A 26,881-nucleotide genomic window follows, 5' to 3' on the forward strand; every position below is an offset into this window, starting at 1 on the left:
CTATCTATAAGGATCCAGAATATATATACTTTATAGGGTCGGAAAATTATATTATAGAAATTACAAACGGAATGACAAACTTATATATACCCTTCTCACGAAGGTGAAGGGTATAAAAATATATTGTGAAGTCCAAATAATTTATACTAAACTTTAAATGAAACAATTCAATGCTAATGTTAATAAGTTTATTTATTTTTTGGTATCAGCTGTTTATACTTTTGCATTTCTTGTTCAAGTTCAAACCACCTTCATTGGGCGCTTAAACTAGCAAACAAAATTAACTAACTGAGTACTCAAAAACAACTTTGGATGATTAATTTTAATTTAATCCCTAATCCTTTACCTAAAGATTCTACCTTAACTGAATACTAATATCGTATTAATTTTTTTTGATTTTTTTTAATTTTTAATTGCAGTGTATGAAAGCTTATGTGGAATTTGAAATATCGGAAGGTGCCTATGAGATTTCATGTCCAGATGCTCAATGTCCGGAACAAGGCGCTATGACATTGCCCGAAATAGCGAGTCTAACAACAAATAATTTAATGAAAAAACATCACAGATATCGATTAAATAGAGGTAAGAGAGACTTATTGCGTATTATTATTATTTTACTTAGTCATATTAATTTCATTACAAAAACATCTACGGGAAATATTTTCGATAATTTCCAAACTAGTTGACGGGTGATTTCTTTAATATAATTTTAAAGATAATTTTTATAGTTCTGACAACAAAACTTGTTGGCTGAAATGTTCTGTTGAACTTTAATAACACAGGCCAACAATTTTTAAGACAGAAACTAAAGTATACGCTTCTAAAGAATTGAGCCACACTGAATCCGCAGAATTTCTTCATCAAATTGAATTTCTAGATATCGTTCCATTAAATTAAAAATCTCTGCTATTGGCAATTTTTTGGACTTTATTACTTTATAAAAGTTTTTGTGTCATCTGAAAGTCCTGGTTGAATATACATATAACAACAAGTATGAATGTATAGTCGGGTGTAGCCGACCATATGATACCCTACACCAGTCAGTATGTATGTATGTTTAAAATGGGGATTATCTAAAAAAATAATTCATTTGGTTTGCTTTTTTAACTTTATTTCGGAATATTTTTACTTTTTTTTGGCAAAAAAAGAGATTTTTTACAAGAGGGCTCAAAGGGGAGTAGGGCAAAATATGGCAATATCCTTAAAAATGTTGGTAGGGGGAGTTAAGTCTTCTTTAATATTATTTATGTAGAATTTAAAAGTATTATTAGTGTTTGTAAGTTAATTTTGACTTTAAGTCATTTTCTGAAGGGAGTTTGTATGGGGGATAGGGTCAAATGAAGCCCGATCATTACAAAAATCGGTAGTGTCATTTAAAGTTCTATAAAACTAAGTTTTGTCGACTTTTGTTAACTTAATAGATCATTTAAATTAATTATAAGCTCAAAGGCCCTATTTGGGGGGTACGGTTGTATGGCGACTTGTCGAAATAATGGACCGATTTAAACATTTTCAATAGGCTTCGTCCTTTGGCTAAAAGAAGCGTGTGTACAAAATTTCATCCATTTATCTTGAAAATTGCGGCCTGTACCTTGCGCACAAGGTTTACATGGACAGCCAGCCAGACGGACGGACGGACATAGCTTAATCGACTCAGAAAATGATTCTAAGCCGATTGGTATGCTTTAAGGTGGGTATAGGACGAATATTTTTGTATGTTACAAACATCAGCACAAACCCAATATACCCTCCCCACTAAAGTGGTGTAGGGTATAAGACATTAAGGCGAAATACGCATTTCATAAATAAAGAAGTAGGTATGAAATGATTTTTTAAATAAACGCGATATATATTTTGGCTTTAAAATTTTGTTATTAAGAATAATTAAAATTTTGTTTATAAATTTTGCAATCTTAAAACTTTAATCGGTAGAATACTCTCCCAACAACCTTCAACAATAAAAATGGTCATATATTGTAAAATAACATTTGATTTGTTTTTCTTTTTTTTATCCTCTCTAATAGAAATCGAGTTGGATAAAACACGTACCTGGTGTCCTCGTGCTGGTTGCGAAACTGTTTGTCTTATTGGTTCATCAACTTCTCAATCAGATGCTGCACCCTCAACATCCTCGGCATCCTCGACCACGTCGGCGACTGCGACATCAGCCATAAATCCAACAACTACCACAACAATAGCAACAACTCCCAACGGTATAAATGCCGTTACAACACTGTGTGCCGTACAATGTCCATCCTGTAAGGATGAATTTTGTTCGGCATGTAAAAAGACGGTGAGTAGCAGTTGTAGTTGTTAAGACAAACAAAATATATAAAATGGGTGTTAGGGAACAGAAAATAAAATTAAGTAGAGATTATATTAAACTTTTAAATAAACATTATGATGGAGACCAATTTCCATTGTACTGTTTGTTTTGTTGTTCTTGTTGTTGTTTTGAAGAAGAAAATAAGAAAAAAAGAACTTAAATAAATAAAATGTGTATCTTTCTGTAGTGGCATCCAAATATTACTTGTGAAGAGCATAGTCGTCGTTTGGCAGCAGATGGTCAAGATGATATTGGTATACCCTTCGATAACGACCTCATCAAATGTTGTCCCATGTGTGCGGTACCAATTGAAAAGGATGAGGGCTGTGCACAAATGATGTGTAAACGTTGCAAACACGTTTTTTGCTGGTATTGTCTGGCCAGTTTGGATGTAAGTACTAATATTTATATACATAGTATAAAAATAAGTTCACATGCTCCTATCTACCTCCCAAATAAATAACACCATTGTTTGTAATAAATTGTTTTCTTCTTTTTTTATCTCATAGGATGACTTTTTGCTGCGTCATTATGATAAGGGACCATGTAAAAATAAACTTGGACATTCCCGTGCTTCGGTGGTATGGCATCGAGCTCAAGTGATAGGCATTTTTGCTGGTTTTGGTATTTTATTATTGGTGGCTTCGCCTTTACTTTTGCTAGCAGCTCCCTGTATTATATGCTGTAAATGCCGTAGTTGCAGTGGTTCTAAAATTGATGAAGTCGATGGTGAACTGGATGAAGCCACTGCATTGCAAAGGTAATTTCTTGTTATTTTTAAATTAATTTAAAATTAAAATTAGATTATTGACCACAAATAAGATTAAACAATTGATAAGTATAGAATTATGAAGTACATTTTATAAATTAGAGAGAATTGTACGAATAGTGATAAACGAAATGACATTTTTACGTACTATTGGATACAGCAAATCGGCGCAGAATATAATTATAACTTATCTATTTCAACACGGTGTTAACTTTCCTTTTATGAAAAGAACTATGTTAACATATATATCGAAAAATGTGGATAAAAAGATAAGATATTTTTTTTTTGGACTTTACTTATATCTCAACTATTTATTATAAGTGGGAGACATCATCTTCTTATTCATCATGACAGCTTCTGCAGAGATCCTTTATGGGAGAATTCAATTTTCTTTCCATTGTCCAGTAACCTGGTGGGTTACTCCTTTACTCGATTCAAAAGAAATCATTTTCGATTTTGTTTGTTATATACGTTGTATCGCACAATCATTTTTTGAATCGTAATATGGAATAATCCCCAAAACTTGTACTATGATCATAGGGTTTTATATCTATTACATCGCCATTCTAGAGGCGACCTCGTTTAGATTGTGTATTTTCCTAGAGTTTATTATAAAATAGAGCATTTATAGCTGGAGTGTTATAGTTGTGGGCTTCTTCTCTTGAAATAGCAATTTTCTGTAGATAATATAAAATCCAGTTCATTCTTACTGTCATCTCCCTTTGTTATCACAAAGGGACCAAAAGGACCCACGTGTGCAACTATTGTAGCCTGAACTACTGTCATCTCATTAAGAGATGCATGGTATTCAAGGGCCAAGTTTGATGTCGTATATACATCATTTATAGATCTTAGGCGACTTGACTGTAAGTTTATTTATATCCGAATATATACACTGTTTTATCAGTAGAACCTAAGTCAGTTCGTTTTATAGCTGATTGCTAAGCCTGCAGAACGCTTCACTGGTCAGGAAGTGTAAAAGAAACATTCGTTATCGATATAAAAGATACATTAATTATCAATATAATAAGTCGAGACTTTGTTCTTACTCACACGGACACACTGTGGTAATTCTGATATGAACAGAGTATACTCTGAACATATCTGGAAGGAAAATTCAATGGTATCATTTGTATATGATACCTTCCATCCATCATCATACAACCCAGCACACATCTGATTTATACTACACATTCATGAGTGGACCTCACTCCACCGTACCTCACATTCATCCCGTACCATATGCAATTAATATCAACTCATTTCCAACGCTTAGTCCCTCAGTCACTTCTCTGTAGGGTATCTTTTGTTTCGGCAACAGCACCATAAGTTCGGTGCTGAAATATTGACTTTACCTTACATCAGTCTTTTAAAAGCAAATCACTCTTCCCGCGAATTCGGGTTTAAACCACAGCCACTACTTGGATCCAGAAGGAACCTCAACCAACTAACCTGCCAAGACATAGTCCTGCGGGCAACTGCCCACCAGTAGTACCAGATTATGTGGTGCTCTGGTTCGAACTCTTTTTAATCTATGCAAGGACTAAGCCAGGCAATGGACTGTAACCAATTTTTTAGTCCCGGCCAAATAACAGGTATTTGAAAACACCTCTGTTCCCCGGGATTGCAATAACAGCAAGGTGGAGGTTTCACCAAAGTAACATTTTCCCGGGGGTTGGCTGTATGTTTGTTAAAATGCTTTCAACATGCATTCGGGAAGATCGCTATTTAAAATCAGGAAAATCGGTCCATAAACCGAGACAACCTCTGAAAATTTCATCAAAAATTGAGATTTTTTATTCATGCTCAAACAGAAATTGCAAAAAACAAAAAAAATACATAATTATACGGTAAATTTTGTTATTGTCCTCTTCTTTGTAAAAACAAGGCAGAGCGAGAGTATCAGTGTGTTGTTATTGGCTAGAAACATGAAATTAAGTATGTGGAGCCTGGCTTAAGGCATAAAGGGAAACTTTTTGGTACTTTTTCGTTTTTTCAAAAGGTACTTTTTGAATTTTCTATAATATTGAATCTAGAAATATGAAATGAAGTATGTAGAGGCTGAATTAGGTGAAAATCCATTAAAAAGGGAACTCAATGGGGATTTTTTGGTACTTTTTCGTTCTGCAAAAGGTAATTTTTGAAATTTCTCTAATATTGAACCTAGAAACATTAAATTAAGTATGGTGAGATTTTGAATTTTTGAATTTTCTATGATATGAAACCTAGAAATTTAAAATTAAGTACGTAAAGTCTGAATTAGGCGAGAACCCATTAAAGGGAATTTTTTAGGTACTTTTTCATTTTTCAAAAGGTACTCTTTTGAGTTTTCCATAACATTGAATCTAGAAACATGAAATTAAGCATTTTAAGCCCAAAGTATGTTATGTAAAAGAAGACTTTTTGGTACTGACTGTTTTTTTTTTCAACAAACCATGGTGAAGGGTATATAAAATTCGGCACAGCCGAATATAAAGCTCATACTTGTTTTTAATATTTGTGTAATAATATATATTTTTGTTTTAATTTATAGCCTCAACTAATTACGACTGCAGTTAAAATATTACATTTTTTCTAATACATTATAAGTATTTAAATATTTGCGTACCTACGTAATTAACGAAAAAAAAACACGTATTTTCGTTACATTAAATTTGCAAATAAATATTGTATGTAAATAAATATATTTAGATAAATATGTAATTTATAAAATAAGAACAATAAAATTGAATTTTATGTAAAAAAAAGAATAAAACTAAAGCAACTAAAACAAATTAATTAGAAATATACTATACATATGTATGTGTATGTACATTGTGTGCGTTTAAATCTTTTAATATTTTATAATATTTAATGAAAACTATATAAAATTTATATTTCTGCTAATAAATCTATCAGTCTGTATATTATTATTAATAATACATATTAATTAATTAGTTAGTTATCATACAGTTATTTAGTTAGTCTGTTAGTTATTAAAAACAATTAAGCAAATATGTAATATTGTTTTATTAACTGTTTTCTATTAATAAATAAATAAATTAAACAAGTAATTAATTAATTAAATAAATAAATAATTTATCATAATAAATGCACGTATAATGTTAACTAAAACAAAAAAAATGTGATATTTACAGTGATTCGTTTTAAATAATTGTTGAATTATTTAAATCGATAGCTTTACACAAAAAATGGAAACAAATAAATAAACAAAATGTTTTATTGCTTTTGACTTAAATCTACAATACATTACAACAACAAAAACACATAAATTGTAATTATTTATAATGTTTTTTTTTATTTTTTAATATATTAAAGTAATTTTATTAAATTGTTTTATTTTTCTGTTATAACTTAAGCATTATTTACCATTAAAAACTGATAACAAAAAACAGTAAAATTAATATTAATATATTAAATAATATAATTAAAAAAATGCTTTTGAATTTATATAATTCATAATATTTAACGCAAATAAAAATTTAAAAAAGAACAACAAATACATATTTATTAAACAATGCACTTAAAAGTGTTTATTTTCTTAAATTTTATTTTTTCTTATATATTTTTGTTTTCTTTAAACTGCATACATTTATAAACAATTTAATATACATACATTAATTACTCTATAAGTAAATTATAAAAAAATAAAATAACTAAATTATACTACACAATTATTATTATTATTATTAGTTTTAAATAAAAGTAGATAGAACTATACATATTTTTCCTCTGTGTATATAAAAAAATGTCTATAAAATGATGTTTTATTTTCTGTTTATTAATCTATAAAAATAATAATAATAATAAATTGTTGATATTTGTTTGGTATTACCGTAACAGTAAGTCATATGTTAAAAAAAATAAAATCAGTTAGTTTGTACGTTGCATTTCGTTACGAAACTGACTGAGCCTTTACATTATTTATACATACATACATAATTTACACTAATGGACAAAACAATAGTAGCTTTTAAACATATAGGTATTCAGAAACTACATAATTCTTCTTCTGAAGATAAAAACAATCAAAAAAGAGAAAAAAGTGAGAATTTTTCCCAATTTAACTATTCAGCCTTTCGATTACGTTTACGCATTCAGTTACGCAACGATCGATAAAGCATATTACAACAAAAAACTGAATCGTAAGAAAAAGAAGAAGCAATTCCATTTCGTTTCAATGCTTTACGAACATGTGTATTCTGTGTTACGATCGTACCTACGTTTTTGTAAGACCTGGTTCACACTAGGAAACTTTTGATTTTGTGTGTGAGAGAAAGAAATGGTTAATATTTCTTTCTCTTTCACCCACACACAAAAATAAAAAGTTTCCCAAAAATGTTTCCTAGGACCTGGTTCATACTGGGAAACTTTTGATTTTGTGTGTGAGAAAAAGAGACGGTTGATATATCTTTCTCTCACACACAAAAATCAAAAGTTTCTCTACAAAAGTTTCCTAGTGTGAACCAGGTCTAGTGTGAACCAAGTCTAAGTTGCTGTTTATGTGGCGGAGAGTCGAATCGAAATGCAGAATACAAAAGTTGTTAAACGGAGAAAACTTCGATTCAAATTGAAATTCAGAATAGGGGCCAATGTAACAGCATACATACTTTGAATTTGTTAAGTTTCCATTACTTTTGGCAAACGGTTAGTGTAACATTGTTCTTTTGAAATCTTTATTTACGGGAAAAGTTTCAGGATTTTTGTAAAATAATGTTGCAAACAGAAACACTTTATATTCTAACACAGCTACCTTGGAATAAGGGATGCTTACATACCAGATAGAACACGTTCTCTGGAACATATTTGCAATTCCAAAGTACTTGTAAGTAATTCTTAAGAAAACAGTTCGTAGGCGCTAATTATATTTGCATCCTTATTCTACATTCCAATTTGTCCGGATGGCAATTCTGATATACTGAATTTCGCCAAAAAAAAAGCAGCAGAATACACCCAATCGTAAAACATTGAAACAAATGGAAAAGCTTTTTTCTTATCATTACGATATTTGTGGACTGTTGCATAACTGAATACGGAAACGTTTTCGAATAGTAGAATGCTATTATGCTATGTATACACGGTTGTTAGATCTTACAACGTTGACAGTAAAATGCACAGAAAATGTCTTTTCCGACAAATTATAAATTATAAGTTCAGACGATTATTAGACATTTTCTGAACATTTTACTGACAACGTTGTAAGATCTGACAACCGTGTATCACGGTTTTTACTCTAGTTCAATAGAAAATATTCTAAATGCTAAGCAACTTCTAAGAATTTCTTTCTATGTATTGGGAGACTTCCATACTATAGAATCACCCCTATTCTTCATTACGATTACATTTCCGCATTCAGTTACACAACGATCGGAGATTGGTATTCCAACAGAATAGGCTGCTACACTCTTTTTAAAATATCAAAACGACTAAATGAAAATGCATTTTTCTTACGATTGTTAAATAGTTGCATAACTAAGTGTAGAAACTTTATCGAGGGACCTTTTCTACGACTATAGTTCAATGGAAAATATTGTAATTGCTAAACAATTTTTTAGAATTTCCTTTCATATAATTTAACATAGAATGTATCGGGAGTATTGTATATTGGATATAATGGAACTAAGAACGGTTATAATCATGCGTTTTAGATGTAGTTTTGTAACTAAATGTTTAAGTGAAATTGTAAAATGTTAGTTTTTTTTACTATTTTTGAGACGTTACAACAGCGAGAAGACATTTATAAAACTTGCTGTATCGTCTGAAAGACCAATTCAACAATGTTCGCAACCGTTTCCAAACGGTGATGAAGAAGTAATTTTGGTATTTTGGATTATTTCGGCATTGGTATTTTAGCTTTATCGGTAATTTGGCTTAATTCGGTAACGATGTTTTAGCGTTATCGATATCGCTATTTTGACTTTAACGGTAGTTACTAAAATGATTTTTTAGCGGCAATTTCAATATGATTATATTCTTCTATGCAGAATATATAGGACCACTTCCGCAATTAAAAGAAAGTCAATTTAAGAAGTAGTCCTATATTCGGAATTTGACAATTAATCTAACAAACTTAATGGTAATTTTTCGAATTGAGCCATTAATGTGGGATTGGTTCAATTATGGTTTTTTAGGCTAGCAGTGAGCTTTAAATAAACTTTCTAAAATGTTATTTCTATGGGGGTATGACCAATTATGGACCCACTTATGTCTGTCATACTTTGGCTCTAACTCTCTTGATATGCATTCTTAACTATAGTTTATTCAATAGTCATGTCTACATTTTATTATATTTTTCAAATATTATAACGGTATCGATGTTATCGTTATTTTAATTCATTTCGGTATCGATATTTTAGAGTTAGTAGTATTTTGACTTATTACGGTAGTGATATTTTAGCGTTATCGGTATTTCGACTCATTTCGGTTTCGGTATTTAGTATGTTACATAATCCGACTGCAAAAAAAAAACAGGATTTCCCTAAAGATATCATTTCTTAATAAAACTTTTTAATGTTTGATCAATTTGAAAATAAAAATTAGAGAATAAACGTAAACTTCTTAACGAAATCATTTTCATCATCATGTGTCTTGTAAATTCAACATTCCAACCGATTGTATTCAATATTCAAACATTTAAAAGTATTTCTGGAAAACATCATAATTGTAATAATCTTTTTAAAAATTCTTTTACTGGATTTAAAAATTAAAATTTTTGTTAGCTGCTATTGTTTTGTTCATAATCGTTAAGAAAGAAATACAAAAATACATCTATTACCTTAAACTCTTTTAAAACATGCATATAAATATAGCGAAAACACAATTTCTAATTATTAATAAACTTAAAAAATAAAACAGTCTATATAAATTTATTATATATATATTGAAATGCTTATAAAATACATAAAATAGCTAATAATTGTAAAATTAAAAAAAAAGAGAAATATAAAAGCAAATGTAATATGCATAATAAAAACTGAATAAATAAATAAATTTAAAAAATGTACATGTAGTTAAACATCAAATATAAGAAACTGTATTTAACAAAAAAAAAATAAACAAATTATTAACCCTTAATGTATAAAATTCAATAAATTCGAAAAATGTTTAAAAAAGCGTGGTTTTATTTTGAAATAAAATTTAAAGTAGAAAAGAAAAAAATCAAAATCTTAAAAGAGATTTTTATTAGATCCAAAACACTCTCTCTGTATCACTTAGATAGACGGTTTGACAGTAAGAAACAAAAATAGTTTACAAAAATATGTTTTAGTTATCTTTTTATTATTTTTAACTTTATTTTTCATTTAGTAGACTGAACTTTCACAAATATTACACAAGTCTACTATAATAACTTATAATATTTCAATTTCATAATGTACTGTCTCATTTGCAATGTAATTCGCTAAAATATCTCTTAAATTTATAGCCTCATAAGAAGGTCTGCTGCGCGTATTGAACACCACAGATCGTAATGGTTTATCACCATTATATTTTAATTCTTTGCGCCATTCGCCCAGTACTACAGTACCATCATCCTCTACTCGATCTACAAAATTTTCTGGACAATACAGTTGATCTTCATCATTGGTCATTATATAATTATGTAGTACAATGCATGCCAATATAATAGTTTTACAATTTTCTTGTAAAAATTCAATTGTAGTTGAAAGTACACGCCAACGGGCTGTTAATACTCCAAAGGTATTTTCAATAGCAGAATAAGCATTTGTTATTTTATGGTTGAAAATATGGTTTTCTGCTTTTAAGCAGGTTCCTTTATAGGGACGCATAATATGTTTTCTTAACGATAATAATGAATGGGTAATAAAGTAATGAGGGAAGGCAGCAGATGAAGGATATAATGGTTTACTTGCAGGTAATGACAAATTCCCAGATAATAACGCATTGCCGAAGGGTGATAATTTTAATAGTTCTGTAAATATAAAATAACAAAATTTAAATATATATCTAATGTGGCTTATCTAAGGATGTGTCTTTGGGTGTATTATTGTGACAAACCTAAGGTCTAGTATTGGAGTAGTTTATTAACTTGTCTAGTAGTCAACAGACTAGTACATAATGTACCTAAACTATACCAGGACTTGACAACTGATTCGACTATGATTTACTAATCTATGGGCTAGTATATGAAAAGTTGGAAAAGTTTCTTTGTTTGGGCTAGATTTCCGATTAAGTACCGTAAATATCTCAGAAACTTTTAGAACGGACAAACGTCGGTCCATCTATGTAAATATTTTACTACATGTATATCTAGTCACCTTAAGTACACCAGAAATGTTATATTATTTGCTTCCTACCTTCTTCACTCTGATTATTGAAACTTTCAACACTAACAGCGGTAAATTTATACTTTGCATCACATGCTCCAATTATCAACATGTTTATATTATGTGTATCTTTCTTCATTATGCGATGACGATGGGAAACATGTTTGCCATCGATAGCACCCACACAATTGGGCATATGCCATTTGCTATTAAATTCATCAGCAATGTCAGCATACTGAGAAGTTGTGGGTTCACAAAGATATATCGGCGATAGTAAGTTCCACAAAACAGTGCATGTACTCAAAACAACTTCTCGTATAGTTGATTTACCCAATTTATGTTTGTAAGCAAGCGATTGTAAAGAAGTTCCATAAGCTAAATAACTAGAAAGAATTAGGGATATATGTGTATATAGTTATTTGTATAATTGCGTATGATAAGCAACCATTACTTACTTTAATGTAATTGCCAGTCTTTCTTGTGCAAAAACTCTTTGAGCTTTCTTAATTAAAGAACTTTTTGCAATTGATAACAACCAATCGAACATAGGTTTGGTCATTCTAGTATGCACAAAAAATTGTTCTTGACTCATTGATTTAATATTTCCAAACACTTTTCGGTGATAGTTATCTATAACACGATAACGGTTTGTTGGACGTATGGCCCATCTTCTGATGCGTGGTTTTTTCTCTGTTTTAGCATTATCCTCGTCTTTTTTAATTCTTCTTCTTGCTTTAACAGGTCTTGCATTGTTAAGAGTTCTTTTTAGATTTGGTTTATTGGTTTGTACAGGTCTAAGTTGATCCTGTTGATTTGGTAATTGTGTTGTGTTTGTTGGAAATGATGAAATGGTGCTATTTGTTTGTTTATATTTACTCTGCTCTATTTCAGCTTTGATTCGTCTCCTTAAATTTCTTCTATTCCGGGGTACAACTTTACCATTTTTTACTTCTCTATAAGTTAAATATAAATTTAAAAGACTTAACATCATAAACTTTGTATTCGAGGCCATTTTTATAAAATTATTATAAGAAAATGCACTAAAAAACGTAAAAATCATTGTTTTGTTTTTACATTGTGTTTCTATTTACATTTTTTGCTTTTTCTTCAGTAATGCTAATTAATCATTTTGGTTTGTAAATTCTGTTGTTTTTCAATAATTTCCTTTTCCATCCCTGTTATAGTTTTACCATTAAAAGGTCTAGCTAACACCCTGTGTCATAACGATAACTTTAAATGTATCGAAACGAAAAACAGCTGTTCTGTTTTTTTATTATTTTGTCATCTCTAATTGTAATTAATAATAAACATTTGATTTTCCACTTAAATCGCCGGTAAACATTGTTTTCCTTATTGTATATTTTTTTTTTAAAATAGTTGAATATACTAAATCTTGCAACATGGATGATCAGGCCTGTCCACGTTGTAAAACAACAAAGTATCGCAATCCATCCTTAAAGTTGATGGTAAATGTATGCGGGCATACATTATGTGAATCATGTGTAGATCTTCTATTCTTAAAAGGTTCCGGCTCATGTCCAGAATGTATGGTACCGCTAAGGCGTAATAATTTTCGCATACAACTCTTTGAGGATCCCATGGTCGAAAAAGAAGTGGACATACGAAAACGTATTCTACGAGACTACAATAAAAAAGAGGAGGATTTCAATTCGCTACAAGAATACAATGATTATTTAGAGGAAATTGAGTCCATCATATACAATCTTTGCAACAACATTGATATAATTGGTACAAACAAACGCATAGAACAATATAAAAAAGAAAATCGTGATATAATACAACGTAATAAAACACGAATGGGACGTGAGGAATATGAACTGGAAGAAATGCTGGAATTAGAAAAGGCTCAGGAGGAAGCCAGACGGCAAGAATTGCTAGACCTTGAAGCAGAACAAAAGAAAAAGAAGGCACGTGAGAAGGAGGCTTTGATCGATGAATTAATGTGTAGTGGAAAGAATGCTTCTGCTATTGTTAGTGAATTTGCAGAAAAAGTCGAAAAATTACGTGAAGAAGAAAAACAGTTACCTCCACCAAAGCCAGCTTCACAATTTTCATCTGGTATTAAATTTGGCCGTTCTGCTGATCATCAATTTTTGCCAGTTCCCAAAGTTGAAGAGGGTCCCTTATATGTACATGAAACTCCACTACTCTATATGGAAGGTCCACCTTGTCCAGCTGTATATGAAATTGAAAACAAAGGCTATATGTCTCATGTTAGAGCAGAAACTTCCGTTGAACGAGCAGGTGGCTATAGAGCGACATATGCTTGTCAACGAGCATTGCTCGAAGCAATGCAGGGATTGTTTCATGGTTCCATTACATACTAGAGTTTAAGTTTTCTAAAAACCGTCATATTTCGGTTTTAAAATATGAAATTAAATTTTGTGTTTTTCAACTTTTGAATAAAGGATGTTTTCTTTAAATTGAAATGACCAGTTTAAAATTTTATTAGTTATTTCTTAATCTTTATTTATGAATTAATCATTTATAAAATACATGAATTAACTCTAAACCTAACAACAATTTCAGCACTCAATTGCTGTTAAATCTAAATCATCATCCCAATCAATTTGGGTATTTGTTGTTGCCGACTGCTGTGTGCTGCTCGCAGTATCTTTGGGCATTTCAATTAAATTCCACAATTCATCATCATCGTCGTTATTCATAAACATGGTGGTTTCATTCATTGATTGACTACTTTTAATTGTTTTACGTTGTAAGTTGCCCGGCTTCTTTTCTACTGTGCGATTTCCCTGCACAATTTGACTCTGTTCGAAATATTGATTGGGATGTGTAATGGCAACATCTTCTGACGATTCATGAGTGATTTGGAAAAATTTACCACAGGCCAATTGATAGTGTCCCTTGGCTACAAAGCTCATAACTTCCTGAACATGGCCTGATGATAAACCAGCAGCTGCCATTTTATTCTTTAAGGTGGTTTGATCATAAATTTTATAGGGACATCCGTGTACGCTGCCCGGCACCGCATTTTCCTGTATAATTTTGAGGCACGAATAGGGGGTATAGTTGACCATGGAACCCTTTTTACCATAATTATGCTCAATATTATATTGATAACTTTTCGAAAACTTTTCGGGATCCATTTTTCTGCAGAATTCTTCACGCCAAAAGCGTATAGAGTCTTCTAATGTTACACCAATACCTTTAAGAAACAAACCATATTGCATGCGGCCATCATGTTTAATGTGATGAGTGGCGCGTATATGTTCATGACAGACACGCATGCACAAGGGAAATGATTTTTTAGACAGTTGATCCAATGATTCAATGGGTACATTGGCATTTTTACTAACTGTATAATCTTTGCCCGTATATGAGGTGTGCAATGACTTGAGCAAATGAAACAAACGCTCATCAGTTTCTACATCTCTAATCGAACGTTGGGCAGCTTGCAGTCCATGTTCGATTTCATCCATTTGTTTTACGGCCACAATCGATATGAAATCATTTGTGTTAACATATGCCTGACCATCTTTCAAATAGCAACGACGCGATCGAACCAAATCGAGCACTTGGGTAAATGGTACCTTATAAAAATCCAGCATTTCTATCTTGGCCACACTCTGTCCCATCGTGCTTTCGAAAAGGCCATCTTTGACAGCATTCTTTTGTTCCTGTGACAAAGGTGTATAGTTTAATTTGTGTAGCTCTAGGAAATGTTTAATTTCTGCCGGAGTCATAGTGGAAAATTTATATTTGAAAAGTTCCATTTCACGTGCCAAAAACCAACTGCAAAATTTGTAAAGAAATTACTTAAATCACCCACAACATTTAATACACAAACCTACCGTTTCAACTCCATGGTACGACAATAAACTAATCTCAATATAAAATGTGATATGTAATCTCGTCGTCTGGCCTGCAGTTCGAACTCATGTTTACTGGCATTATTGGTAGCTGTTGCACCGCCATTAGTGCACAAGCGCAAATAACCTTTTAAACCTTCTCGAGAAAGTTCCGCATGAACATACTCCTTCCAATCATCGGACAATAAACGCAAACCTTTTGTGTGCGCCTGTTCCAATATTCTCAAAACTTTCAAACGTTCCAGCGATAATTCTTCGAATTCTTGGATTTGTATATCTTCGATTGGCGGCAGACGGTAGAGCAGCACATTGTGTGGATATTTCTGTTCCAGATTTTCATATTCTGGCTTGTATTCTATACGTGGTTTAGTTTTTCTTCTAAAATCCATAATATTTTATATTATATTCAGTTTTTTATATGTTTTGTTCACTTTTGTTTGTAATTTTTGCTTGAGTTGTGCAAATAAAAAAAGCGCCAAATTTCAGTGTTATCAACATAGTGCTTACATTATAGTTGATACAAAACTAATGTTAATGTTTAATAGCTTTTTTTATGTGGTGCAAATTATACAAATAAGTCACGAGCAAAATAATCACCACAAATTTTCACACATATTGTATGCTGCAGTATTTCATATATCTTTTCTCAAAAAATTTTTACAGAAAATGAATTTAGACTTATTAGAAAAATCTTAATTTTTTTTAAAGTGTAGTTGTAGATAAAGTAATTCTTAACTTTTAAGTTGGCAACCCTCATAATCGATAACAAATTAGAGTTCTATAATATTTGACTTTCAAACAGTCGACTTTTTATAGAAAACTAAAGTCGACTTAATTAAAATATTTTTATGTAATAATTTTATAAAAACTATTAATTAAAAAATTATGAATTAATTCCTTAAATGTGGGATCTTATTTGATTATGAAATAACTCCCCAATATAAAAAATGAAAAGAGCCCCAATGTAATGAATTAAATCCCTAAATTAAAATGAAATAACGGGGGGAGAGGGATGTAATGTACTTCGCAAAAAACCAAAACGAGCGATTTTACCACAATATTGATGCGGTAAAATCGTGAGTTTTGATTTTATGCGAAGTACATCAAACCCCCCAACACTCCATTTGTGTGGATTTATTTCATATATGAAACAAAACCTTAATTTTAAAATGAAATAAATTCCTATCCAAAAATTCGACATCTAGAGATAAAAAATAACAAATTATGGAATAAGTCGGTTTTAGTGATATGTGAGGGGCTCTAAAGCCGTGGTGGCCAGAAAGAGAATATTTAAAACGCATATGTGTAGTGCAAAATATAAAAGAGAACACAAATGAAAATATGTGTGCTTTGCACTGAACAAAATTTTATGTTTGTACATATTTGTGTTATTCATATTATTAGTATTAAAAATGAATAACGGAAGACATGTATGTATTGTTGTATGTATCCGTTGATAAAAGTATGTATGGATGCACATTTTGATGTAAAAATGTATTGATGTATTTACATATGTATGTATTGATATATGTATATGATATATGTATATAGTTTGTGTATGTATTAAATGTATCTAATAGGTACTCAAATGATTAACAGTCGATCGTTTAATCGTTACAATTTAAGCGATTAATTGCTTAAAAGTAAATAATTATACATATGTATGTCTAATAGATCTTTCTACAAAAAGTATTCACACATTAATTTGTAATGGCTTTTAAAATATACTCTGTGTACCATTTCATAAACACTTTGCCCGCAAGGGCATGTTTGGCCGCCAATGCTCTAAAGTTAGCTTAAACGCTTAATAAAGATTTCCTTATTAGCAGGCCTACGCCGCACAGTGTCAGATTTTGCCATTTTAGGGGGACTAAACTCTGTATTTCAAAAACTATTAATGGTAAAGCCACGAATTTTTGAACTTGGTATTATCATGAAAAGACGCATCTTTTTAGAAAAATTGGGCGAAATCGGACAACTGACACGCCCACCTCCCATGTAACAGTAAGAATAAATATGCTAAGATTGCCCCAAGGAAAGATTGAAAGTTATGGCCAGGAGATTTTTTAGGGCAAACCCATTAGGATAAACCCATATTTAAAAATACTCGGGCCTTACTACACTGAAAAAAAGTTTATAGCTGGTCAAAAAATATATTTTTATTTTTTATTAATTTAATATTTGTTACAGAATAATACAATAGTAGGTAAGTACATAAACATTTAATTTACATTATTTATTCCAAATCAGAGCCATCAGAGTCGTCATTATAAATATCCTGCTCTTTAAGTAATGCCAAACATCGAAAATTTGTTGATTCGACATTTGCGAGTTCATGATGAACTTTTAAAAAAATGTGTATGGGGTATGCAAAAAGATGCAAAAAATATTTTGCAATCCCAATAGGTTATATATCAATTTATCATATAGTGCCAACAGAACCTTGGAATCAAATGGTATTCTATATTTTTGATTCCATTAAATATTTGTTAATTTCAAAACTTACTTACAATAAAATGACTTACTTTAAACGGCACAGAAAATGTGTCCTCACTTATTTTTTAAAAAAAGCTTTATTACTATTAATAAATAGATTAATACCTTTAAATAATATCCATAAACAAAAAAGTTATAATGATTCAAAGTTATTGAATACTCGGCAGATAAAAATAAGATTTTTATTTTTTGTAATATACACGACATTCAGAATACCGTTACCTTGTTTTGGTTTACATTCCTTCACTTTCTTAAGCATTTATTTATTATTTGGACAGTTGTCCGTCGTACTGCATTTAAACATAATCAAAAAAACACACAAAAAATGAGTTTAGTCCCCCTAAATTTGCAAAATCTGACACTGTGCGCCGGGCGCAAAGAATTTCTTCTCTTTGGTACGAATGCCCAGCAATAGCTTCGCTTTATAAATATTTCCTAAATAAGCGGCCCGTGGCCGGACACAATGATATTAAAGATTTCGTAAATAGTTTTAGAAATATCGGTTCCTAGAGTTTGAAATAACTCTGTACTTGACAATATCTGAAACGTATTACACCTTTATTTAAAAATTATTATTAATTTTTCTAATTTAAAGTAGTTTTAAACTAAAGATCAGAGAAGGAAGATACAGATTAAGTTTAACCTTCTTTCAAAGCCAACAGATTTGGTTTTCAGATAACATTAAGAGCGTCGTTTTGAGTTAGCAATCAAATGCCAATTAATAATCAGATTAGTTAATCTAAAACTAAATTTAATCTGATGTTTATCCAACGGAAAACGTCACTGTTTGTTATCAAAACAAAGCATTTTTATAAGCATGTTTTATAAAACAGAAAAAGACATAGTAAATGTAATATGAAAATTAATGAAAACTTTATTTTAAAACAAAAATATATATTGTGAAGTCCCTATAATTTATACTAATCGATAAATCAATAATTTTTATGTTTATTTTAGTAAAAATTTTATTAATTTTTTTACATTAGCTGTTTACTTTTTTGCATTTCTTACTCAAGTTTAAACCACCTCTAGAAAACGAAATTAATTTACAACTTTGGAGAATTAATCGTAATTTAATCCCTAATCCTTTACTTAAAGATTGGCCCTAACACTTATACAAAAAAGTTGTCTATAAGCTGATATAACGTCTTAAAAAGGGGAAAAAAGAAAATTTTTCAAAATTTAGGAAAATGTGTCCCAAAAAACCAGAATCCGTTACAAACGTACATCTCTGGGATTGGATGTTATTACCAGTTTTGTTTGTAACCAAATGATTTAAATTTCAAGTTTAAACTAAAAACTCAACAAATAATGTAAAGAATTTAGTAAATAACAAATATCATGATTGTATTTAATAAAAACTGTTTATACCTTGATGTTTGTAACATACAAAAATATTCGTCCTATACCCACCTTAAAGTATACAAAGCGGCTTAGAATCATTTTCTGAGTCGATTAAGCTATGTCCGTCCGTCCGTCCGTCTGGCTGGCTGTCCATGAAAACCTAGTGCGCAAGGTACAGGCAATTTTCAAGATAATTGGATGAAATTTGGGACACACGCTTCTCTTGGCCCAAGGACGAAGCCCATTGAAAATGGTTACAATCTGTCCATTATTTCGACTAGCCCCCATACAACCGTACCCCCCAAATATGGCCTTTTGGCTTATAATTAATTTAAATGATCTATTATGTTAACAAAAGTCGACAAAACTTTATTTTATAGAACTATAAATGACACTACCGATTTTTGTAATGATCGGGCTTCATTTGACCCTATCCCCCATACAAACTCCCCTTCAGAAAATGACTTAAAGGTCAAAATTCACTTACAAACACTAATAACACTTTTAAATTCTACATAAATAATATTGAAGAAGACTTAACTCCCCCTACCAACATTTTTAAGGATAGGGCCATATTTTGCCCTACTCTCCTTTGAGCCCTCTTAAAAAAATCTATTTTTTCCCAAAAAAAATAAAAATATTCCGAAATAAAGTTAAAAAACAAACCAAATGCTTTATTTTTTAAATAATCCCCATTTTTAACATACATACTGACTGGTGTAGGGTATCATATGGTCGGCTACGCCCGGCTATATATTCATACTTGTTTTTTGATATTTTTTTTTGAGAAAGGAATATTCCTTTTAAAATAAAACGAAAAAATATTAACTGTAGCGTAATTTAAACTTACCACTTTAATTAGCTTCAATAATTTTAATGTAGAAAATTTGCAAATTAATTAAATTAGATTTGTTTTTATTATTATTTATCATATTGAATTATGTATTTACTTAAACTTTATAAGTTATAACTATAATTTATTAAGGAATAAATGAAAAATGTGGGGTGCATATGAGAAACTCGAAATACGCTAAATAAAAGAAACACGATGAGAAGAAACAATGATATACAATATAATTAAAAAAAGGTACATATTTTTATGATTTTGAAACATGATTTCGTTTCATTTGTTAATTTATATTATATAAATACTAAAATGATTTTGTTGCAATATGTGTGTTTGTATGTACAATAAGAATATTTGTATAATAGATAATTTGGAATGTGGCAGCATTGTTTGTTTTTTCTTTAAATTTTTGTTAATTTTAGCCAAATTATATTATTCAATATATATTAAGTATTTTTTAAAAAAAGATGAAATTAAAAAGTTTACACAACATTCCATAGTTTATAGTTTAAATTCTTTTACGTATATGTATGTATGTAATTTTATGAATAATACTTTTGATTTAAGCAACAAAATCATAGATACAATAATTAAATAGATATTTTTTTTATTTAGAAATAATTGCAGTTTTTCATCTTTTTAGTTTTAAATAATTTTTTATATTCTATCTGCATTAGAATTATTTATAATCGTATGTATATAAGTTTAAGTGTCTATATGTATTGATATATGTATATAAAATAATATGATTTTATGTATAAGTATGAACGATTTTCGTTTTTGTTATTAGTTGCGGGGTTTTACTATTTTTCTGTTTTTTATTTTTTGCAATTGATAAAAATTTGAAATTTTGAAGAAAAAAAAAAATGATTGTGTTTAATTTTATATATATAGTTAATATAATAGTACATGACCTTAATTTAAAAAATAATATTATGTAAATATATATTTTTTATTTATGTATTTTAGTTTCACAAACGTTTTTCTATTAATTTTGAAACGTTTTAACAGTAACTTTTTTAAACGCTGGCGAAATTGTTTCACAGACAATTTATGTTTAATAGTGATTTCATTGATTTGTTGTTTTAACTCATGACTCAGCACATCAAACGGATAACACAGTACAGCCCATACAATGGGCTCTAATTTATCAAATAACTAAACGGAATCATCTAAAAAAAAATTAGATAAGAGTTATGAAATTATTATAAAAATAGAATTTACTTTTTGTTTAGCTAAATGAGAAAAAAAGAAAATAAACACTTACCATGATACCACCATTTAGTCTTTTTGGGATTTTTATTGCATGTCTTGACATAAAGCGTATTGTCTGGTGGACGTTTCTTTTCGCGACAACTGCTCAGCATTGAGGCTATACTTAAACATACCGACTGAACTGATAGGGCCGGTGACCAGTCTTCTGTTAATATTGAAAGGCAGATATGACCATTTGAATAGACATGTGGATGTACGGGTATATTGTTGCCAATAAATGTTACTTCCGGCGAATCAAATGGATATTTATTATTGAATTTAAATAATAGTTGAAAGTGTTCACCCTCGTATAGAGTTCCTTCGAAACCATCTATGTTTATTTTCCATCTAAAAATAATATAAAAAAGAAAGAAATATTTAAGATAAAATTTAAAATATCAATCTAAATAAATTTCGATATTGAAAGGGTTTAACAAGAGTCCTTCGTTTTCAAATAATCGGGATTTTTTTGCTTTGTTTATGGCAGACAAAATTAAAAGTGTGAAATACTAAGAACAATTTGAAACCTATGAGGTTTATACATATAAAAACATAAATTTTTGCCAAGAAAAAATAATTTCTAAAGCTACTCATTTATCTCTATTACAGTACAATCTTTGAACAATTCAGAGACATGATTGATAATGTACTAAAATAGTAAAATGAATAGACCTAAATGAATGGGGCAGAAGTTTAGAATCTTTTAATTGCCACTATTATAGATTGATGCCTGAAAGATGTTACCAATCATTCCTGGAAGAGTAAAATGGTTTTTAACGGGGCATTGTTGTATTAAAGCAGTGATACACGATTGTCGGTAAAAAGTTTATAAAATCTATAACAATAATGTAAACTTACAATTTCTGCTTTAAATCGTTTCAGAAAAAGCATTTCTGACTGTTGCGAGACAAAAATTGTAAGTTGATACGGTTGTTAGACATTTTCTGAACATTTTACTGCCAACGTTGTAAGATCAGACATGCTTGTATATATAGCTTTAGGTCTTTTGTCGAGATGTAGAAAAGTCATTACAAATACATAACATATTTGAAGTACATCAAGTTTGGTGAAAAACATTAAGGGCGGGTTTCTTACTCCTCAGTTAAACTAGGCTTAACTTGCTAATAGATTAAAACATATAAAACAATAATAAATAAAACAAATCAGAAAATTGCAATTTACTTAAAATATTAAATTTTTGTTTTTCCGAAATTATTGTTTTATTGTTTTTGTTAATTGTGTTTTCTCACTTATAACTTGAGTTTTATTGGCCAAACACTCAGTTAAACTAAAATAATAAGTAACTTTACTGATAACTGAAAAACGCAAAACATATATTAAACCAGGTTTAACCAGATAATAAAGATTATCTTGATCAGAAAAATTCTCCCTAAGGGAATTAGTTTTATTTTTGACATCCAAATATCGGATTTTTATCTCTTCCAAAACTGAAAAAGTTGCCAAAAATATACAACATACTTCCAATGACACGCTAATGTAAAATTCATAGGTTTTTAACCCGAATTTGAAGCACTAAGAGCGGGTTTCTTACTCCTCAGTTAAACTAGGCTTAACTTGCTGTTAGATTAAACTCGGAACAAATTTATGCGGACTTTAACCGATGATTGTGTTTTTCAGTTTTAGATTTAAGCTCAGTTAACTTTGCTGGTATTGCCAACTTTTCACTCAAAAACATAAACAAAGAACAGCTGTATTTTGCAAATAATACTTTTGTAAAATGGAAAATTTTGGAAAAATATAAAATAAACATTTAAAACATAAATAAATAAAACAAAACAAATCAGAAAATTGTAATTTACTTAAAATATTAAGTTTTTGTTCTTCCGAAATCATTGTTATATTGTTTTTGGTTAATTGTGTTTTCTCACTTATAACTTGAGTTTAATTGGCCAATTACACTCAGTTAAACTAAGATAAAAAATAACTTTACTGATAACTGAAAAACACGAAACCTATATTAAACCAGGTTTTACCAAAGAATGAAGATTATCTTTATCAGAAAAACTAGCCCTTAGGGTTATTAGTTGTGATGAAAATATTACATCTTTTCCCACACATTTTTTGCTGGGTTATATTTTAAAACTTAAAAAACAACCGATTTTCTCAATTATGTTGAAATAAATTTGATTTTTATAAGAACAACATAAAGTTATGATATAAAAAGTTCCTACTTACTCAGATAAGTTAGTGGCTATGCTGTCAGTATCGACTGAAACTCCTGGTGGCGGTTCCTTAATCAATGACATTAATTCCTTTTGTAGTCTTTTCTGTAAAGGAAAAATAAAAATAACAATAAATCATCAATTATAATTACAAGTTAGTCATAATAATAATAATAATTTTTCTATTCATCACCTTATTTTTGACGTCATTGTTAAAAATTTAATTACTTTTTTTGTTTTGTTTTATTTATTAAGTTCCAAGTGATGACATATAATTGGAAAATTTAAAAATACATATGTACATACATATGTCTATAAAAATAGTATTAATGTATAGTGTTTTTTGAAAAAAAATTTATGAAAGTATTTTTGCAAAAAAGTTAAGTTGTTAGATTGAATACGTCAATGGTTTTTGTTTGCTTTTATTTTTAATTAAATTTGATTAGATAAGATTTTAAAAGTATTTTGTACTATAAGTACATCTCTTTTTTTTTAATTATTCTAGCATGATAAAATATAGTAGTTACTTAATACAGCCTGTTTCATAATTATGTTAACAATGATGACTTGTCAGAGCAGCTAATCAAATTATTCAATAATTATTACTTACTAACTGAAAGTATTGAATTGAATTCTATTATTTAAGTAATTACTCGTTAAGTTTTATTAATGTTTTTTAAAATTCTAATAATACAAATAATATTATAACTATAGCCTAAACTGTAGAGTAGACTAGACTGTAGATTAAACTATAGATTAAACTATAGACTACACTATAGACTACACTATAGACTAGACCTTAGACTAGACTATTGAGTAGACTATAGACTAGACAATAGACTAGACAATAGACTAGACTATAGACTAGACTATAGACTAGACTATAGACTAGACTATAGACTAGACTGACTACTAGACTATGAACTATAGTACAGACTAGACTACAAACTAGATTATAGACAATACTATATACTAGACTTTAAACTAGAATATAGACTTGACTATAGACAGGACTACAGACTAGACTATAAACTAGCCTATAGACTAGACTATAGACTGGACTATAAACTAAACTATAGACTACACTATAGACTAGACTATAGACTAGAATATAGACTAGAATGTAGACTAGACTATAGACTGGAATATAGACTAGACTAGACTATAGACTAGACTATAGACTAGACTATAGACTAGACTATAGACTAGACTATAGACTAGACTATAGACTATACTATAGACCAGACTATAGACTAGACTAGACTATAGACCAGACTATAGACTAGACTATAGACTAGACTATAGACTAGACTATAGACTAGACTATAGACTAGACTATAGACTAGACTATAGACTAGACTATAGACTAGACTATAGACTAGACTATAGACTAGACTATAGACTAGACTATAGACTAGACTATAGACTAGACTATAGACTAGACTATAGACTAGACTATAGACTAGACTATAGACTAGACTATAGACTAGACTATAGACTAGACTATAGACTAGACTATAGACTAGATATAGACTAGACTATAGACTAGACTATAGACTAGACTATAGACTAGACTATAGACTAGACTATAGACTAGACTATAGACTAGACTATAGACTAGACTATAGACTAGACTATAGACTAGACTATAGACTAGACTATAGACTAGACTATAGACTAGACTATAGACTAGACTATAGACTAGACTATAGACTAGACTATAGACTAGACTATAGACTAGACTATAGACTAGACTATAGACTAGACTATAGACTAGACTATAGACTAGACTATAGACTAGACTATAGACTAGACTATAGACTAGACTATAGACTAGACTATAGACTAGACTATAGACTAGACTATAGACTAGACTATAGACTAGACTATAGACTAGACTATAGACTAGACTATAGACTAGACTATAGACTAGACTATAGACTAGACTATAGACTAGACTATAGACTAGACTATAGACTAGACTATAGACTAGACTATAGACTAGACTATAGACTAGACTATAGACTAGACTATAGACTAGACTATAGACTAGACTATAGACTAGACTATAGACTAGACTATAGACTAGACTATAGACTAGACTATAGACTAGACTATAGACTAGACTATAGACTAGACTATAGACTAGACTATAGACTAGACTATAGACTAGACTATAGACTAGACTATAGACTAGACTATAGACTAGACTATAGACTAGACTATAGACTAGACTATAGACTAGACTATAGACTAGACTATAGACTAGACTATAGACTAGACTATAGACTAGACTATAGACTAGACTATAGACTAGACTATAGACTAGACTATAGACTAGACTATAGACTAGACTATAGACTAGACTATAGACTAGACTATAGACTAGACTATAGACTAGACTATAGACTAGACTAGATAGACTAGACTATAGACTAGACTATAGACTAGACTATAGACTAGACTATAGACTAGACTATAGACTAGACTATAGACTAGACTATAGACTAGACTATAGACTAGACTATAGACTAGACTATAGACTAGACTATAGACTAGACTATAGACTAGACTATAGACTAGACTATAGACTAGACTATAGACTAGACTATAGACTAGACTATAGACTAGACTATAGACTAGACCATAGACTAGACTATAGACTAGACTATAGACTATACTAGACTATAGACTAGACTATAGACTAGACTATAGACTAGACTATAGACCAGACTATAGACTAGACTATAGACTAGACTATAGACTAGACTGTAGACTAGACTATAGACTAGACTATAGACTAGACTATAGACTAGACTATAGACTAGACTATAGACTAGGCTATAGACTAGACTATAGACTAGGCTATAGACTATTTTTAAATATTGTGAGTATAACTATAATACGGAGTGTAAATCAAATATTACCTTCTTTATTAATTAAATTTTAACATAAAGCCAATTAATAATATTGTTTAGCACTCTTCATTATCAGTTTAGAATATTTATGACTTTTTTTAAATCCATTGACTATTTCGATAAAAGCGATAAAGTTGTACTTTTAAGACTCATTGTTATGGTAATAACCCTTATAGATTGTAAATATTTTTTTATTTTCTTTTATCAAATTCTAATAAGTACATAACAATAAATGCAATTTTTTTTAAAGTATGTAGTCTATAAGTCTACGTGTTTTTTAACATGTTAAATGCCCCAAAGGACAGTATGACCTACCTGTTGATTGTAATAAATAATATTTCAAAACGAAATGTGAAATGTATTATTGATTAAAAGGTTAAATTAGATTGATTAAGACTAACAATTAAAATTATAAAATCAATGTAAACAAATCATATTTAAGTTGTAAATACAGCATACAATCATTTTAAATCGCATTAAAAATAATAAAATAAAAATTACTGATTAGATGTTAATGAATCAGTGCATCAGCCGAGTGTGCACTTCATTGGCAACAGTTTTTTTTATAATTTTGTATAACTTTCACAATGATTTCCCATATTTATAAA

At 29.8% G+C, this 26,881-nt stretch overlaps 5 protein-coding genes across 8 annotated transcripts in view; 2 read left to right on the forward strand and 3 right to left on the reverse strand.

Annotated features, from left to right (window-relative positions):
* The window catches only part of LOC111681662 (pneumococcal serine-rich repeat protein), a 105,400-nt gene extending 99,624 nt beyond the window's left edge, over window positions 1-5,776 (forward strand). Inside the window, exons 4-8 of the mRNA XM_046955773.1 lie at window positions 420-582; window positions 2,025-2,293; window positions 2,514-2,717; window positions 2,836-3,086; window positions 5,629-5,776. Of these exons, the coding sequence (XP_046811729.1) occupies window positions 420-582; window positions 2,025-2,293; window positions 2,514-2,717; window positions 2,836-3,086; window positions 5,629-5,638 (897 nt within the window). The 3' untranslated portion in view covers window positions 5,639-5,776. The remainder of the gene's footprint in view (window positions 1-419; window positions 583-2,024; window positions 2,294-2,513; window positions 2,718-2,835; window positions 3,087-5,628) is intronic.
* A 4,576-nt stretch (window positions 5,777-10,352) lies between these two features.
* Window positions 10,353-12,473, reverse strand: LOC111681661 (protein ALP1-like). Its single transcript, XM_023443544.2, has 3 exons — window positions 11,836-12,473; window positions 11,411-11,763; window positions 10,353-11,025 (listed from the first exon to the last, which is right to left on the reverse strand). The coding sequence occupies exons 1-3, from the start codon at window positions 12,438-12,440 to the stop codon at window positions 10,445-10,447; spliced, it is 1,539 nt and encodes a 512-aa protein (XP_023299312.2). The 5' UTR covers window positions 12,441-12,473; the 3' UTR covers window positions 10,353-10,444.
* A 206-nt stretch (window positions 12,474-12,679) lies between these two features.
* Window positions 12,680-13,829, forward strand: LOC111681665 (CDK-activating kinase assembly factor MAT1). Its single transcript, XM_023443548.2, has one exon. It carries the CDS (start codon window positions 12,781-12,783, stop codon window positions 13,726-13,728), a length of 948 nt encoding a protein of 315 aa, XP_023299316.1. The 5' UTR covers window positions 12,680-12,780; the 3' UTR covers window positions 13,729-13,829.
* A 15-nt stretch (window positions 13,830-13,844) lies between these two features.
* LOC111681659 (DNA primase large subunit) lies at window positions 13,845-15,836 on the reverse strand. The gene is made up of 2 exons (XM_023443542.2): window positions 15,214-15,836; window positions 13,845-15,154 (listed from the first exon to the last, which is right to left on the reverse strand). The coding sequence occupies exons 1-2, from the start codon at window positions 15,618-15,620 to the stop codon at window positions 13,927-13,929; spliced, it is 1,635 nt and encodes a 544-aa protein (XP_023299310.2). The 5' UTR covers window positions 15,621-15,836; the 3' UTR covers window positions 13,845-13,926.
* Window positions 15,837-20,918: 5,082 nt separating this feature from the next.
* LOC111681658 (ubiquitin-conjugating enzyme E2 W) overlaps window positions 20,919-26,881 on the reverse strand; it is a 33,484-nt gene continuing 27,521 nt past the window's right edge. For all 4 annotated transcript variants that reach the window (XM_046954807.1, XM_046954806.1, XM_046954805.1 and 1 more), the window contains 3 exons: window positions 23,369-23,460; window positions 21,186-21,520; window positions 20,919-21,090 (listed from right to left, as the gene is read on the reverse strand). In XM_046954807.1, coding sequence (XP_046810763.1) covers window positions 21,077-21,090; window positions 21,186-21,520; window positions 23,369-23,460 — 441 coding nt within the window. In that variant the 3' untranslated portion in view covers window positions 20,919-21,076. The remainder of the gene's footprint in view (window positions 21,091-21,185; window positions 21,521-23,368; window positions 23,461-26,881) is intronic.

This window comes from Lucilia cuprina, chromosome 6, assembly GCF_022045245.1.
Source record: "Lucilia cuprina isolate Lc7/37 chromosome 6, ASM2204524v1, whole genome shotgun sequence".
Lineage (NCBI taxonomy): Eukaryota > Metazoa > Arthropoda > Insecta > Diptera > Calliphoridae > Lucilia > Lucilia cuprina.